Source organism: Centropristis striata, chromosome 20, assembly GCF_030273125.1.
Source record: "Centropristis striata isolate RG_2023a ecotype Rhode Island chromosome 20, C.striata_1.0, whole genome shotgun sequence".
Classification (NCBI taxonomy): domain Eukaryota; kingdom Metazoa; phylum Chordata; class Actinopteri; order Perciformes; family Serranidae; genus Centropristis; species Centropristis striata.
This window is the reverse complement of record NC_081536.1, coordinates 30,832,688-30,851,168: the sequence shown is the minus strand read 5'-3', so window position 1 is coordinate 30,851,168 and position 18,481 is coordinate 30,832,688. Positions and strand designations below refer to the sequence as shown.

At 38.8% G+C, this 18,481-nt stretch overlaps 1 protein-coding gene and 1 long non-coding RNA gene across 3 annotated transcripts in view; one reads left to right on the top strand and one right to left on the bottom strand.

Annotated features, from left to right (window-relative positions):
- Positions 1 to 7,443, bottom strand: part of LOC131993640 (uncharacterized) — a 73,450-nt gene extending 66,007 nt beyond the window's left edge. Inside the window, exon 1 of the long non-coding RNA XR_009396333.1 lies at positions 6,777 to 7,443. This is a non-coding gene — a long non-coding RNA (uncharacterized LOC131993640). The remainder of the gene's footprint in view (positions 1 to 6,776) is intronic.
- Positions 7,444 to 10,538: 3,095 nt separating this feature from the next.
- Positions 10,539 to 18,481, top strand: part of fancl (FA complementation group L) — a 37,613-nt gene continuing 29,670 nt past the window's right edge. For both annotated transcript variants that reach the window (XM_059359407.1, XM_059359405.1), the window contains exons 1-5: positions 10,539 to 10,927; positions 12,084 to 12,142; positions 13,016 to 13,076; positions 13,602 to 13,658; positions 16,942 to 17,039. In XM_059359407.1, coding sequence (XP_059215390.1) covers positions 10,841 to 10,927; positions 12,084 to 12,142; positions 13,016 to 13,076; positions 13,602 to 13,658; positions 16,942 to 17,039 — 362 coding nt within the window. In that variant the 5' untranslated portion in view covers positions 10,539 to 10,840. The remainder of the gene's footprint in view (positions 10,928 to 12,083; positions 12,143 to 13,015; positions 13,077 to 13,601; positions 13,659 to 16,941; positions 17,040 to 18,481) is intronic.

Here is an 18,481-nt window from a genome sequence, read left to right as displayed (position 1 = left end):
GGAGAGAGTGGCATATTTAATTTCCCCCCCACATCACCACCACTACCCCCCTACCCCACAGCACCACCATCCCCTTTTGTTTTTTGAAGCGGGCTGCCGCACCGAGGCAAGGTCTTCCATAATGACACCTTGACTGTGAAGAACTTCATCCACTCCAGCGCACTATCTGGCGCCTGCGTGACAAGACGGCTGGCTTTGTTGCCAGGAGAGTGGAAGAGAGCTTTGAACTGCAGACTGACAGCGCAGGGGAAGCCGTTCCAGGCGTAAATGTAAATTATTATTACTTACACGTTTAACCCAGCACCTACAATCCCCCCCCTACACCCCACACACACACATATACACACCACCACCACCCCATCCTCTTCTCTGTTCACTTGGAAGGAGGCAGTGATGGTGGTGGTGGTGGTGGGGGGACAATTCTGACATCATGTTGCCCTCTTTTGGCGGGTGTTTGCAACTGCAGCTCACTGTCCTCTCACCTCAGAGGCTTGAACAAAAAGGCTTCCGATGTTGACAAATCTGCTAAATTATCATATCATTGTGTTAAATGTATGAGCACATAATGAATATACAGCTTCGTCTTAAGCCGAGGTGGTTAACATCTGCACAAAATATCCAAAATGTGTGACATTTTAAATGCATGAGCCACAGGTAAGTACAACAAACTGTGCAACATAAATCTTCCATCTAAAGACTCCATATCCATATTTCCACCATGCATTCGGCTGTGCATGCACCTACAAACTTGTGCAGCATTTTGTACACCTCATGTTGTCCCAACATGCAGAATTCACCTTTTCTCCTCACTTTCTCTCACACCTCAGCCTTTTTTATTCCCCTCACGCCTCTTGTTTCACCTATTTAACCGACTAAAAGACGACTTTTATTAGATTTTCAAGAGGAAAATGGTCAAAATGCAGCTTAAGGATAGAATTACCACCTCAGACAACATAAAGCGATGGCTGCAACATGCTGCAAAGGAGTAGGAATTATGATACTTATACAGTTATTCGTTTCTGAAATGATCTAAACATTAAATTAGGAGGAAAAACACTGACAGGAAGACAAATCCACCAAAAGCAATCACTTCTGTCAATTCTTTCCAGGTGGCTTGGTGACATGTTTTGTCTAATTCTTTCTATCTCAGGGAACCGTCATCTGCAGAACACTGTGAGAATACATTTAATATTGGGTTTAAATTTCCATACATACAGAAGAAACCTGTCCAAGGAGTTTTATATATAATATATAGAGAGAGAGAGAACCACTCTGCACATACAGAGACTAACACTCAGCAGTAGCAATGAAAGTCTACAGAAAATAAAGAGTTAATTGTGCAAAAAGTCAATTTTTAAATGAGTAAACCAACACAATTTTAATTGATTTTCCCTTGATTGCACAATAAAAATTCATGCTTTTGTAAAATTAAAAAAGTTAAAGATGTCTTATCGAAACACAGCAGCAGTTTGATATTCTTTGGACTGCACCCTCCCCCCCCTAAAAAAAACTTGAATTACGGTTAAAAATAAAATCTGTTTTGCAAATGCACTCCCTGACAATGTTCAGGTATGTTCATGATCACGCTGATCTAATAAAAGCGCTTAAAAAAAAAGTCTAGAATTCATTGTGATGTGTCCGTTTTTGTGTCTTTCTGTCACTCTGCAATTTTTGCGGAAAAATAAATAAATAAATCCACGGCTGTCCTGTCTTGTTTACCTTGGTATGATTCAGAAAGCAGAAATAAATACCGCGGTGCAACGCGGAGGGACACACTGTTGAATAAATCTAAACTTCAGATACAATCAGGGCTCGGACTAACTGGACTCATTTGAGGCGCGATGTGAGGAAACAGGTGAAAGCGGAGAAGATAACAAAGCTTAATTATTGGCCACAGATTGGATTCTAAGTATGAAGTGACTGGATGTGGATTGAGGCTTGTGTTCTGCTGTTGACACTCCACACACACACACACACACACACACACACACACAGAGCTGAGCACACTGGCAGCGCCTGTCGTCAGGCAGAGCTCCAAGCCATTTCCCCTAGATGCATCTCGACTGAATCAATAGGGCCCTCGTAGCATATCATTAGACATAAGTATTATAATTACTTGTGTTATTAATTTTGCCTTAATACCAGGGATAATATGATATGTAATTCAACCCTATTGAGGGAAGAGAAAATAAGATAATCACAAATGCATCTCTTATGAAAATCAATGCTGAAATGGATATTCCAATAATGCCAAACCACTAGCCCTCTGTTTTTTTCTCATGCATATCAACCAATCATTTTCCGCATTCATCTGGAAAAAAATATATAAATATGTCCGACATATTTCACATGGGCGCCCCGTGCGAGGCAAAACAATATGGATTTGTGTTGCCTCGCAAACAATTTTAATAAAAAGCTATTGATTGGGGATCGAGCGGTTAGCCTGTGGGCGCGGAGCACCAGACCCCAGTGGGTCCAGATCATTAATGTCCTCAACTGCTGGCTTCACTGGCGCAAATTTGTTCAATAAGGGTCTGGCACGCATGCTTCAGGGTTTGATTTTGATACAGCCACATCAGAGTGTTTGTGGCTGCTCCACGGGCCACAAACCTGAGACACATTTGGTTAAAAACATGATTTTTTTTTACAGTAATTCCAATTAAGCTGATGCATATGATGATGAGAAAGAAGTGGCTGATGAATTTAAACACACGTTCATCCGGCTCATGGCAAAAACATCACCGGGAAACTAAACAGGTCTCGTCAGAGGAATGTGCATAGTAATAAGAGATAGAGCCACAACCCACAGCAATCCATGGCTGCTTCCACACACACACACACACACACACACACACGAAATAGAGCTTGTCATCAACAGACATCCTCCAGACAGAGGGAAAAAAGGAGCAAAACACACTCTCATATCATCTGCTTTATGTCAAACCTCACCGAAATTTGTGCAGCCACAGTATCTACATGCAGGCAGAAACACTGGCGTATACTTTCCTGAGCAGGTATCAAAGCCTTGGCGCAGCGAGACACTTTTAATTACCAGGTACTTTCCTTATGCTCATGATTTCAATTTCTCCCCGCAAAGCTGGTAATGATATTCAAAATGCCTGCTGGCAACTCCGACTCCTCATTCTCCCTTGTCTTTTCCTTCCCACTAAGATGTGAATACCCCAGTTTATAGGCTTATTTGTCCTCCAGTCACTTTGTAAAATCTTTATTCTGCCGAAGATATCTTTTTAAATGCGAGCCTCGCTGGAAGGAATGGCAATAAAGGTTTTGGGGAAAGGGGGGGTGGGGGAGATCAATGCAGAATGTATTAGCCTGCACTACCGAGACTGACTTCAATAATAAAAGAATTGATCCTTTAAAGTGAAGCTTACTCCGGGCCGGCATGGTAAAGGAGGATGGTCCATTCCAATACTGCACAGGCCAGATGGAGAATCACAGCAGGCTATATCACCCCACACCCCCCTCCCCACCAAAAAAAAAATATATTCACATTGTATTTCAAACCCGTGTTAGATTTAGTCGCACAATTACTGAGGGATTCTTGTTGAAATGCATGCATTATGGAGGAGCATGTCCAATAATACAGCATATGGAATAACATATTCAATTGGCACTACTTAAGCTGTGCCAAGTACAAAAGAGGGTGAGGGAAGAGAGAGAACAGACATGTAAGGAAGACGATAAAGTGAAATGAGGGAGTCGATTTTTTTTTTTTTTTTTAGAGGATATTCTGAGACGTTTTAATCTACTATTATTTAGTTTATTAGAGCGATTCAGTGTGCCACGTGTGGTTCAATCCCGTCCAATTTTCTTTGGCATTTCTTGTTTTCAAAACAGGAGCTGCTAAATATTTTCTCCGATTTCCATTAGTCACCGGACACATCAGATCCCAGCAGTGTCTCTGTACACAGCCGTCGGTAGTAAAGCGCCAGCAGTAATCAAGCGTGAGGGCTGGATATATAACAAGCACACTTCACAGTATGCCTAACAAGCACACTTCACACACTAATCAGCTCAAGTGGACTTGCATTGCATCCACATCCTTGCGCTCGTGTTCCTGCACGGAGACGAGCTCCGGCTCAGATTGTGGACGGTTATCAATAGATATCAGTGATTTGTCGTCAAAGTATCGCGGGGCGGGATGCTTCCTGTGGTGCTTGCTGATCAAATAAAGAGCTTGCATGCAAATTAGGGGGTCAGGGGATCAAAGGAGAACTGCGCATGATGTACTTTTTCCTCAAAAAAAACTCCTGTATTACCTGTAATGATCTTATAATAGGCCTCGAAATGTTCTGTGCTGCCTCGCACGGCTGCCAAATCAACACATTAACACACACAAATTAGGCCGAGACTGATATACGGGGCTATAAATAATCAGACTCAACTCTCCGCGAGGCTGCAGCTGCTTTCCTTATCCATGAATCTGTTGATTATTTCCTTCGAATGTATTCCATAATCTATAAAATGTCATAAAGGAAAAAGAAAAATGCCTGTCACAAGTTCTGAGAGTCCCATCTTGTCAGACAAACACTCCAAAACCCCAGACATTAAATTATATTAATATTTAATGCAGCTATTACCAATTTTGGTTGATGAAACAAGTGACAAATTAGACAAATTCAACTGATTTTCTGTTAATCAATAACTCAACAGTTTGTAAAAAAAAAAAAACTGCAGTTAAGGAAAAGCTGCAAAGCTGAAATTAACCTTAAACAATTCCACAAATAAAGAGTTAAAGATTAAGATTAATTACTTTATTAATCCCACAATGGGGAAATTCAACCTCTGCATTTAACCCATCCTTTTTTACACACAAGTGAACGCATCATGCAAGGAGCAGTGAGCACCACATAAATATAAATAGATATAGAATAAATATAGATATAGAATATATTTTTTTGGCTCTGACATTTTTAAAGCTTCGAAAATTCCAGTCAAATGTGCTAATTTTGCCGCATAAAGTTGAATAAAATAAAAGTATCTGCAGCCGAAAACTAAAAAAATGTAACTTTCAGCACCTGCCTGTTGTGGTCTAATGCTTAAATACACACACACACACACACATACACACACACATGCTGACCCCCAGTTCCACAGTGTCTCCTCCACCCGTGGGTGGGGGTGGCAGGACAGACACCGCCTCCTGTAATCCCATCAACTCATGTCAGACAGCAGTCTGGATACAAGCCTATCTGCGAAGCCTGTAATCCATGGCTAAGACTTCACACACCGCGCTCCCACTTATCTGGAAACACACACTCAGACACACACACACACACACACACACTCGTAAACACACTTGGAAAGAAAAGTGATAGTTGGTGGCGGCTTCACTCAATTTGTCTTTGTAGAAAGAGACGATATTCTTCTGTAATGTATATAAAGGCAGAAGCGGCGTTTTGTCACGTCAGTGTGTGTGCCAGGTAATAAGCATGCGTCATGGTTGCAGCTCAAACATACACACTGATGCATGCATTTAAAAAAAAGAGTTGAAATGGAACCTAAAGGAGAAGTTGATGTACAGTAAAGGCTAAAAAAAAGGGACAGGGAGAGTAATTTTACAGTGATAATAATCCTTTTTTGCAAAGTAAAGGGTGAAAAGAGAATGAAAAAGTGAATTTCTGTCAAAAAGAACATATGTTAAATGTGTGTGTGTGCGTGTGTGTGTGTGTGTGTGTGTGTGTGTGTGTGTGTGTGTGTGTGTGTGTGTGGTTTTTGACATATTAGTCTACAGATGTTTCCCCCTTTTAAAAAAAATCAAATAGAAGATGCTTTGTCTATAAAATCCGACTTGTGCAAATCAATTTAGCGCTGAAAATAAAAGCTCCCAGAATGGTTATAAATCATGCAAAACATTATATACATTAAACATAAAAAAACCCTACAAAACAACACAAAAAGGACATATTCAAAATGGTGCTTAAAATGGACAAAAACACAAGATAATCTACAACTGGGCATGCATGCACAAATTCCTGAATGTCTTCAACACATTTTGCTGTCAAGCCATTCAATCAATCACGAGTCCAGGGAACAATATGTCCCATTATCATTCAGATACATGCAAAACGCCACAAAGAGAGAGGAGAAAAAAAAGAGAGAGAGAGAGATAAAAAGGCACGTCGGACAAGGCACCCCTGCTCATGTCTTGCTTCAAAGAGAGAGAGAGAGAGAGAGGAAGAGAGAGAGAGAGAGAGAGAGAGAGAGAGAGAGAGACGCAGGGTGCAGGACCCACACGGTGTAGTTCCAGCCAATTGCATTCCAGAGAAGTGACCATGGCCAGTGATAAACAAAGCACCATAGATCATTCCTCTCCCAGACGGAGCCCGGCGCTGGATGCAGCGGAAGGAAAAGGGAGAGAGCGGTCAGACAGAGAGAGAGAAGGAGAAGCAGACAGAGAAAGAAGGCGACAGAGAGCTCACCGCCTATATGCTTCTGCCCCTCTGCTATCCTCTGATGCTACATTTTGACGCCCTTTTTTGCAAACTGGAATGCGATTAAAGCCGCTTGTGCTGCACGCCTGCAGATTTGCTCTCCATAGCAAGAAGAGCAAGGCAGAAGAGAAAGGCAGGGAGAGAAAGAGGGAGGGAAGAGTTGTGCTACTGCTGTTGCTGCTGCTGCTTTCCTTCTCTTCTCTTCTCCCACTGCCACTGTGTCGATGCAAAAAAGAAAAAAAAATAAAAAAACACCAACAAAAAGCCTTAAATTGTTCCCATTTCCCTAAGAGAACAAAAAAAAAGGCATTCAACACTTACCGACTCCCAGACACAAGACTTTAGATTCATTTGAGCCCAGTGTGCGTCACAACAGAAACCTCAGATATTCCTCCAAAAAAAAAAAAATTGTGCAAAGAGGAGCAGTGAGGTTCCCCCTCTTTTGTTTGTGAGCCTGCCTGGCTAGGTTTCTCTATTTGCATCAGCCGGCTTTTTACAGCTTTGAAGCAGGTGGATGACAAAAACATCAATCTCTCCAGGCACATTGTGTGGCATGCACGCTTTGACACACTCCCCTCACCAGCTCTATACAGTATAATCACACATTCCTATTCTCTCCTCACAGCTCACACAGTGAATATGGGCTCAAAAGGAAACTGAAGGACAAGTGTGCATTGTTGGAGTGCGCTTTTGTTGTAATCATGTTTTGATTGGATTAGAATGGGAATTTGCTATATCTCCAGAGTTCCATTTACCATATGTTGAGGCAATTTTATGCTCGCTGGTTATGGGAGGACATTGTCTGATGGATGCAAGTTAGCAGACAATAAGCATGAAGCAGAATCATAAGGTGTCCATTTGATTGTTTTCCTTGTTTAAAATCACCTTGTAGCTATACGTTTCTTACGTTTTTTGTGCAAACAGAGGTTCTCTCTGGCCCAAACATGAACCTGCGAGTTAACAATAAATATCAGGGCAGTAGTCACATGGTCTGAGACAAGATCCAGCAGCAATTAGGGGTCAAGTCTTAGGCCCTGTTTAGATGGAGACGATCTGGACAGAAAACACAAAAGTCGTTATGTGGCGGCACTCCTCCAGATACACATGCTTCATACACACACACACACATAACTTTATGTGATTTTCGTTACACACACAAACGCGGGCGTAAGCGCGCACACTCCTCCAGATACACGTTTCACTCACACACACACATTTTGAGGTTAAAGGGCACAGGTTGCTGTATAAATAAATACTTGAAGAGGAATGCTTGTTGTAGGTGTGCTCCTTGTATATAATATAGTATCATAACATTACTAGTATTTATTGTTTGAAATCTCTGAAGAATCTCATCATAGTGTACACACACCGGCAGTAGCCCCCGTGGCCCTTTCAGAATTTCCCCAGAGGAAATTTTCTAGTTATTATTATTATTATTTATTTTGTTTTATTATTATTATTTTTTTTACTATTTTTCTTTTTTTACGTGTTGTTGTTTGTTTGTTCAATGTTGTCGCATTGTGACTACATTGGTGTAAGTGTACTTATGTGTGTGTGTAAGATAATAACAAGTTATCTATGTTAATAATGGTAATAATAAGTGTATATACTACATTACTATATGTGATACATACATGTATATAAATACTATTGTTGTTATATAACTGAATATAGTAAATTAACATAGGGAGAAGGGCTGGGATTTAATGAGCTTTGGTTTCTTCCCACTCCTTTTGAACACAAATAAGTGTTGAGTCTTGTTGTTTCATTTTGTGTTGTTGTCTTGAATTTATTGCTGTTCATTTGTTTTTAATTGTTCATCTTTTATTTCGTGTTCAAATAAATTCTCAATCAAAAAAAACTTATTGAGATGTGATCTCATAGTTGTAGTTAAAGTTGAGTAAAATCTGGTGATGTGTCAGTGTTGTTTGTGTCCTTTATTGCATGTTGGGGAAGTTTACCTGACCAGCTTTGGCTCTAAATCCTGCAGGATGAAGAGGATGAAGAGTGGAGTGGCTGGTTTGCTAGATGGTTTAGCACAGACCTGGGCATTGGGTGGCCCGCGGGCCACATCCGGCCGGTTGGCTGTCCTCCTCTGGAACGCATGAGGTTACCTAGAAATTAGAAATCAATACAACCACAGTGCTTTTATTTTGAAGGCGTAATAAGGCATTCTTTGTTCACCTTGTGAATCCACCATAAGAGCTAACAAACATTAGCATTAGCACTTGAGCAAACAAGCACTTTTACTACAGTTAAGACAACAAATATAGCCACTAATATATATGACAGAAGAAAATAAACTTTAACAAACCTTGTGTCCTGTCAGTCAGCCACTATAGAAGCCTTTTTCATACTTTATATCAACTTTCTATGAATTACAACGCACTCATTATTTACGTTCGTTTATCATTTTACCGTTCCACCTGTTATTTCCTGTCACTACCTTTCAAAATAAAAGCACCCGTTTCACACTGGACGGCGCCTTTTCAAAATAAAAGCATCACAACATTGTAAAACACCTAGAAAATTTACAAACATGAAAAAACAAGCTATATAATACAAATATACCAATAGGAACCTTGCTAAAGGTATTTTACAGTTATAAATGGAAAAGTGATATAGTGATTGGAGTATTTACTACTTTTTACTGCTATATTTGAATTACTCCACATTAACAGTCTTATCATAACATGTATTCTTATCAGTAGCAGCTCAAAACCAGATAATTTACTGTATTTTATAAAGCGATTAAATTAATATTGAGCTGAATTTAGTTCAGAGTTTTGGTCCGGCCCCCGCAACCTTTGTAGTATTGGTCATGAGGCCCCTTGGGAAAATTAATTGCCCACCCCTGGTTTAGCAGGTCCAGCTCTGATAGAGAGAGCTGTCTCTTAGTTATCTCCTCAACAAAATCTTCTGAAGTCATCGTTTAATAAATGAAAATGAAATGGGAATGAGAATCATTTCCCAGGTCTGCCTTTATGCCCCGTACTAAAGAAGTGTGTTTTCAACTTTATTACAACATTATTCCAGAAAGAAAAGTGAAAGTAAGACAGAAGTGAGAAAGAAACTTAATGAGAGACATTTATAAAGTGAAGATGACACCTCAAACGCCTCAACAGGAGTATTTGGAATTTGCATGAATCTATATCCCTTTGTTATGAGGAAAATGGTCTTTATCCTGTTAATATCTTAATTCTATTGCAATTTTGTAGCTTTAGGCCGCACGTTAGCCCACTCTGCTTTTACCTGATATCACATTTTATGGCATATTTTAGTAGATTAGTATGGCTGCGCTGTGGTTATTCATCTTCCAGTCAGCTCTCAGTCACAGTCACAACCTGTGCTTTAACCCATGGAGTAATAACCTGAGCAGGAGACAATGAAAGATAAATGGCAGAGGAGTAAAAGGAGCTGAATGCAGTAAAAGAAAGTTATTTTGACAGATATTTGTGTTAAAGCTCGAGCAACATTCAAATGTGTTATTTAGTGAGTAAATCAGATGCTGCATTCATTCGTTTTTGGTAAGTAAGCTAAACAATGAATGGTGGAATATAACTAAGTACATTTACTCAAGTACTGTACTTAAATACAATTTTGAGGTACTTGTACTTTACTTGAGTATTTCCATTTTATGTAACTTTAATCTTCTACTCCACGACATTTAGCTGACAGCTTTAGTTACTTTTCAAGTTGAGATTTAACATAAAAAACATGATCAATTAATAGTGATTAGACTTTTTTATTTTATTTATTAAACCTCATAACAGTATATTAAGTAGTTTAAATGAGCCCTATCTTAACAAAAGCAAAGCACTTACATAAATGCACCAATACAAATAATCTAATAATATATTTGGAATAAATATAACAATCTGAGTGGGTGTATTGTGCATAATGAGTACTTTAAGTACATTTTGGTGCTGGTACTTTTGTATTTTTACTGCAGTAAGTTTTGAATTTAGGGCTTTTACTTATAATGGAGTAATTTCACAGTGTGGTATAAGTACTTTTACTTAAGTAAGGGATCTGAATACTTTTTTTCACCACTGCATATGACACAAACTAAAACTGTTTACACATCGCATCAACACGTGTGCATCTGAATTCAGATTTTTTTGACGAAGTCACTGAAGGCAACAGCGTGACGTCATCTGTTTTGTTTCCGTGGCGGGATGACGATGAGAGAGTTTCAGCCTCGACTTGTTGTGTGTCTCTGCTAAAAAACAAGTGACTTCGAGCGATTTACTCGCTTAAATTGAAATATTTAAGTTCAGATGTTTGGTTCAAGCTGTCAAGTTATCTTAGGACCTTAAAAGCGCTGCCGGTCTAAAGTGTCTGGCTTGCTAAAGTTTGACTAATTTAAAGTTTATATTAATAAAATGGAGAGTTCATTAGTAAAAGACAACCCGTTGCTTTTACCTGTCAACAAGGAGATGACAGCCTATGACGGATTTATCACAGTCCAGGTAAGTTAGTGTGTCAGGGGGGTAATTATTATATAAGTTAGTACGATTCACCAAACTGCGTTTAAAATTGTGTACATTAAAGATTTCTCCGTATAGACAGGTATAAATGCTTGGTAGAAAATAACTTCAGACTTTTCACAAATGTCTATGAAACGCTGGTAAATTCGGCATGCTTTTCGGGAAATTTGTTGAATGTTTTTCGACCATAATTATTGTTTTGCACACTGAGACGTCACATTACTACACGTTCATGTCACGTTTGCTATAGCCTTACGTTTCATTCTGTCTGTGTATAAACCACTTAAAAATAGTTTTCAGCACAACCTCAGCTATATGATCTGATTATTATTTTTCATTTTGAGTTACTGGATGAACATTTTAACACAAAACACACACAAAAGCACACAAAAAAATTCAAAAAACACACATAACATAACCCCCCCCCACACACACACACACACACACAAAATTGTAAAAAAAAAAAAAAAAAACACAGATAATTACAAAAACATAAAAATCACAAAATATATACATAAAAAGCACACAAAAATAATTAAAAAAACATTAAAAAACAAACACACACACACACAAAAACACAAAAAAAATATAAAAAAACATTAAAAAACAAACACACACACACACAAAAACACAAAAAAAATATAAAAAACATAAAAAGCACACAAATAATGCACACAAAAAACAAATAAAAAAGATTGAAAAAAAAAACTACATTAAAAATGCTGAATGCACACTGCAAAATTTGGACAAATATAATGATAACAACATAAATTGGTCATAAGGGTTTAATTTAAGAGCTGATATCTAGACTTTTTCCATGTTTTTTTTGATAATAAACAAAATCATAATCAAGAAAACCATGGAAAATGTCTAGATATCAGCTCTTATATTAAATTCTTGTGAGCTATTTTTGTTGTTATATTATTATATTTGTCCAAACAAATGTACCTTTATTTGCACCAGGCATTAAATGAACAAAAAAAGCAAGAAGAAAATAAGAGTGGTCTAATAATTTTTTCCATGACCGTATATTGTTTCATTTCTCAGTGGAGTTTGCCTTTTTTTTTTAGCTGTGTAACAGGTCAATTAACTGTTTGTGTCTATCATGTTAATAAAAGTCTTGCTTTGATTGTCACAGGAACGAGACTTCAGATTGAGAATACTTTTACCACCAGATCGCCAACTTAAACAGGCCAGGTATACATTATCATCTCTCCTTCTCTTTGCAAGATACATAACCCAGGCATATTGTTATTGTCAGATCTCCTGCTTGTTTTACAAAAAGATCTTTTACATTTCAATCCAGTTAGCCATTAGGGCAGGGGTCTCAAACTCGCGGCCCGCGGGCCAATTGTGGCCCTCATGACGATATTTTGTGGCCCCCACCTCAAAATGAAAGTTTAATGTGAGTTTTATATGAATGGCACTTTACCGTGTTGTGTGTGGAAGGTCCCTTTAATTACTGTTTTTTGGAAATTTTGTGTCTTTTTTAAATAATTTTGTGTCTTTTTTTAATAATTGTGTCTTTTTAAAATAACCGTGTGTCCTTTTTTTTGGTCATTTTGTGTCATTTTGGGGTCATTTTTTGTCTTTTTAAAGTAATTTAGGTTTTTTTCTGTCATTTTGTCTATTTTTTGTAATTTTGTGTCTATTTTTTGGTCATTTTGCTACTTTTTGAAATAATTTTGTGTCTTTTTTTGGTCATTTTGTTTCTTTTTTAAAGTAATTAAAAAAAATTCTGTCATTTTCTGTCTTTTTTGGTCATTTTCTGTCTTTTTTTAAATTATTTGTATTTTTTGGTCATTTTGTGTCTTTTTTGTCATTTTGTGTCTTTTTTAAGTAATTAAGTCTAAATTACTTTTGAAAAAAAAAGACACAAAATGACAGAAAAAAACTTAAATTATTTAGTTTTTTCTGTCATTTTGTGTCTTTTTTTTTTTTCTTTTTTTGGTCATTTTGATGCCTCCAGCGGCCCCCAGGTAATTTGAGTTTGAGACCCCTGCATTAGGCCGTGCAATGCTGCATTTAAAATACATTTAATTTACTATTTATCCAACTTTGTTCTTGCAGGCTGCACTGCTGCTGGCAGTTGAAACACCTGTTGCACGGCTACGAGCACATAGTGAAGCAGGTAAGCTCCACATAAAGACACACAAAATACATCCAAACACAGTCGTATTTCACTGCAAATCGCTTCATAATATCTTCAGCTGTGTTGCGTCTGCCAGCTCTTATTGAGATCAAGCTGATTGTTCTGTGCTTTATATTTTTGTCATGTCATTCCGGCTCTTTTGTGTTCTCTGCATCGCGCCTGCCGTCGTTCTTGTAACTCCCTGTCACCCATCAGGCTCGCCTCACTCAAAAGCAGAGAAAAATATTTTTCACTGTTTAATTAACATCGCCTGGAAAATGTCCCTATTTGTTATGCTGCCCCTCAGGGTTATTTGGATGAGATTGATATTTCACCCCGGGCTGCAAAGTTCATTATTTTCACAGCCTTTAAGCTATCATTAATTATTAAAGCTGGTGGCAGCCCCCATTAATCACAAACACTGTGTTTGATTTGAATGGCTGGCTAGAGGAAAAAAATAGACACTGTCACTTCATTATCCTCCCATTCAAGGATGTCTCTTCTCTCTTGTTTGACTTCTCACAGAGGCTGCAGCAGTCGGCTGATCTTGTCAATTTCATTCTGGAGCTGAAAACCGTCTTGGTAAGGAGGAGAATGACACAGTGGTTGGCTCGGTCACTTTGACATTGTTGCTCTGTGAATGGGGAAGTAAATGGGAACCTTCAGGCATCATCAATAGCCTTGATTATGAGGCAAACATACATGTATATTTTTCTTAGATGAATGAAAAGTGTAACAACTAGGGCCGGGACTTTAACGCGTTAGTTAAGATGAATTAATTACACAAAAATGAAAGCGTTAATTGCACTTATTTTTGCACCGCGGAACGTTTCTCACTGGATGAGTTTCAGGCGGACCGATTATACTGGAGCATTCCCGCTCACTGAACAGAATCTCACACGCACAGTTCAGATCACCCAAAAAAGAAACAAATGACCAAAAAAAGACACAAATTGGCCACAAAATGGTCAAAAAAAGACACAAAATAACCAAAAAAGACACAAAATGACCAAAAAAAGGAAACAAAATGACCAAAAAAAGACACAAATTGGCCACAAAATGGTCAAAAAAAGACACAAAATAACCAAAAAAGACACAAAATTACCAAAAAAATACACAAAATGACCAAAAAAGAAAGAAAATGACCAAAAAAAGACACAAATTGACCAAAAAAGACACAAAATGACTAAAAAAAGACACAAAATGACCAAAAAAGACACAAAATGACTAAAAAAAGACACAAAATGACCAAAAAAGGAAACAAAATTACTTGTCAATTTCATTCTGGAGCTGAAAACCGTCTTGGTAAGGAGGAGAATGACACAGTGGTTGGCTCGGTCACTTTGACATTGTTGCTCTGTGAATGGGGAAGTAAATGGGAACCTTCAGGCATCATCAATAGCCTTGATTATGAGGCAAACGTACATGTATATTTTTATTAGATGAATGAAAAGTGTAACAACTAGGGCCGGGACTTTAACGCGTTGGTTAAGATGAATTAATTGCACAAAAATGAACGCGTTAAAAACATTTACGCATTTTTTTTTTAAAGATATTTTTTGGGCTTTTATTGATAGGACAGAGTAAAGGGGGAGACAGAGGGGAAGACATGCAGGAAAGGACTCCGAGTCGGATTTGAACCCGGGCCGCCCGCTTACGAGGACAATGCCTCTATGGTACGCGCTCTACCAGGTGTGCCACCGGGAACGCCCAAATTGACGCATTTTAATCGCACTTATTTTTGCACCGCGGAACGTTTCTCACTGGATGAGTTTCAGGCGGACCGATTATACTGGAACACCAACTAGCGTTGATGAGTTCAGACAACAACAAACCACAGTGAACATGAAGAAAGAGGCTGATGAGACGTTTGGTTGGCCCCGTGGATGATGGGACATTTAGTTACTAAAAACCAACAGATGGAAGCGTCCATAAGAGCAGTGTTTCCCAACCTTTTTTAAGCCAAGGCACATATTTTACGTGATAAAAATTACATGGCATACCACCAAACAAGAATGTCACAAAAAGTATTAATAATGAAAATCTAGTCTCAATTTACTTACTTGGTGTGAAACCTGGGCCTGTTTAGTTGAACACAAAGCTGATATTCTTGCAGGAACTGAAGAAAGACAAACATGAAGATCTTCAAAAGCTCTGAGTCTCTCTCTTTTCTTAGTCTTTATATTAGTCATGCTTGAAAAGCCCAGCTTGCATAGATAGGTTGTGGAGAAAGGGAGAAGAGCTGAAACTGCTTTGTTTCCCAGAATGGAGAACTCCTTGGCAAAAGTCAGCCAAAAACTGTCCAAAGACTTTGCAGAGGTTTATCCATCTCACATAGTGCAGCACTCTATAGTGTGCTAACGTTAGCTGGTGATCGATAGCGCGCTAGCGTTAGCGGGCTAGCAAGACCAATGCTGTGTTCCAATACCCATACTTCCATGAGTACACTTGAACACAGTACACCATCCGCACTTACTAAGTACGCAGATTTCAGCAGGTGAGCGTTGTTCCAAATCTAATACTCCGTGGTGCACTTACCGGAAATTAAGCTTGCGACAGCCGCCGCGGCTCGTCACCCGCGAAAAACTTCCCACTTTGAACGGCGAAAAAATTACCCTTTGTGTTGTTTAATCTTTACTTCTACAATCCGGCAATATGGCTTCATCAACGCAGCAAATGTGGAGAATGTGCCGGCGTCGTCAGCAACGTTACCTACCACTCTGCTGTTGTTTCGGCCGCCATTACAAACATTTTTTTCGAGCTGAGTGGCTCTGCCCTGTCTCCGCCTCTTCCACTACGTAGACAAGATGGCGGCCGTTGAGGGCGTAGAGTGTACATCGTTCCACACTCAACGTTTTGACCATTCTGAGGGCAACATCCGAGTCCTTTAGGTACACTCCTTTTTGCCGCAATCAGAATCGGAACACCCTGCGTACTCAAACTAGGTGTAGTAAGTACGGGTATTAGAACACAGCACGAGACTTACTTGGTGCCGTTGAGAGAGACCAACTAAAACATGTATCATTAATTTATTTGATTTGTTTAACTACAATGTGATTGATACAGGCTAGCGGGCTAACGCTAGCAGGCTAACGCTAGCAGGCTAGCACGCCGGAAACTTGCTCTGGTCGAAAAAAAACCTTGTTAGAGTACCAATCAGGTGAAATTGGATAATCTTCCACGGCACACCTGATGATTTCTCACGGCACATTTGTGTGCCATGGAACACCGGTTGGGAATCACTGGATAAGAGCATGGTTGTGTTGCTATGCAACAAGGAATTCACATATCACCGCAGCACATCCAGCCTCAAGTATCACCTCAATGCTAAACATATAGCAGCTAGCGGCTAGTGTTGTAGCTAGCGTGGATTGTGTTTTACTTAAAAAACCAAAGTATTCTAGTTTACAGAAGGTCTACCTACCTATAGGCTACCTGGATTTATGAAATGTACTATATTTCTAAATATGCTATTGCTACACTTAATGGCAAAAATTGCACTGGTCTGTTGGACTTGAACAAAAATAAACAATATTTTTGTTGCTTAAGCTTATGTATTCAGTCATTATTCAATGGTATACTAAAAATCCATGTGAAAAAAATTACTTCTCACTGTTCTCAGGTCAAATATTTATATGCGTTTAAAAAGCGATTAATTTCGATTAATTCATTACAAAGCCTCTAATTAATTAGATTTTTTTTTTTAGTCGAGTCCCGGCCCTAGTAACAACCTGTGTGCTTGACACCAAACAAAAACGTGCAATTTATTGGCCCCGATTCCGTTTTATTTACTTTTAGTCCAAAGATATTGAGTTGTGATATGATGTGCGTAGTAATCTTGATAGTATTCTCTCCGTGGTTACAGGAAGTGGGTCTGAAGAGCCGTCCTGAGTGCCGCTCCATCCCGCCTCCACAGTATTACTCCCAGCTCATCTTGGAGATGGAGACCCTCGGGTGGGGCAAGTAAGTGACTACAAGAAGCACTAACACTGGAACTGAAGCGAGGTTTTAGAGCCATTAAGCCGTCACATGTTGGGAAAGTTGGGTTTACCAGCTCGATATGTCACTTTGACTGATAGCTTATTGTGTGCAGGGTTTCTGTTTGGTGCCAGTCCTCATGTCCGGGAAGATTTCAGTTCCAGGACAAGAGGGAGAAACTTGGGTCAAATATTATCTGAGTTAATTGAGCTTAAGAGGCTTTTATTTTAGAGACTGACACCATCAAAGCATAGAGATTTTTATTATTTTGTATTGAAAAGGAGACTTTTATATTCCACAAAAAAATGTCCTGTCAAAAGACTCAAATGCAACATAACACTAAAAATAAACAATACAAATAATAATTATATATATATCTATATATATATATATATATATATATATATATATATATATATATATATAATAAAATAATGTTGTGTGTGTGTGAGTGAGTGAGTGAGTGTGTGTGTGTGTGTGTGTGTGTGTGTGTGTGTGCGCGTGTGTGTGTGTGAGTGTGTGTGTGCGCGTGTGTGTGATATTGTGTGTGTGTGTGTGTGTGTGTGTGATATTGTGTGACAGTGCCTGTGTGTGTGTGTGTGTGTCTGTGTGTGTGTGTGATATTTAGTGATATTGTGTGAGATATTGTGTGTGAGATAGTGTGTGTGTCATAGTGTGTGTGTCTCATATTGTGTGATATTGTGTGGTACTGTGTGTGATATTGCGAGATATTGTGTGTGTGTGATATTGTGTGATATTGTGTGTGCGTGTGTGTGTGTGTGTGTGTGTGTGTGTATATACAGTGACCTAGTGTACATGTCAGAGTATCACAAATAGGCAAGAAAAAGTTATCATAGATACTGTTGTTGATATACTACTATATCTTTTTTTCTTTTTTTTTAACTTTTCCTGTGAATTCCCCAAAGGAAAGAATAACATACTGGTCTGTTTTAATATATAGCTAGACGCCTCTGAACAGCTATAATATGGAGCACTCCTTGTTTGGCAACAACACAGCTTCACATTAACAAATGGCTCTTAATGACTTCCTTATTTTTAGTTATTGAGTTATAGTTAAATCCAGGTCACATTTAATAACTCTCAGCCCACGTGGCGGTGACAGGCCTGGCAAATACCTTCGTCTCCACTCATCAGGAGGAGGAGGAGGAGGAGGTGGTTAGTGGGAAGATATCTATTCTCCCCCAGCTCGGATTAAGCCTTGACTACTACACTCATTTTCCACTTTCCTATTAATGACCACGGCTACAATTATGATATTAGCAAAATGCAAATGGCTCTAATTGAAGACTCTCAGGTTTTAATAGGAGAAGGGGGGTGAAGGTATGCTTTATGCTGGAAATGGGACCAACATCATTTTCAGTGTCGTGTTACGGTTAGGAGGCATTATACACAGTGGGCCTCAATCT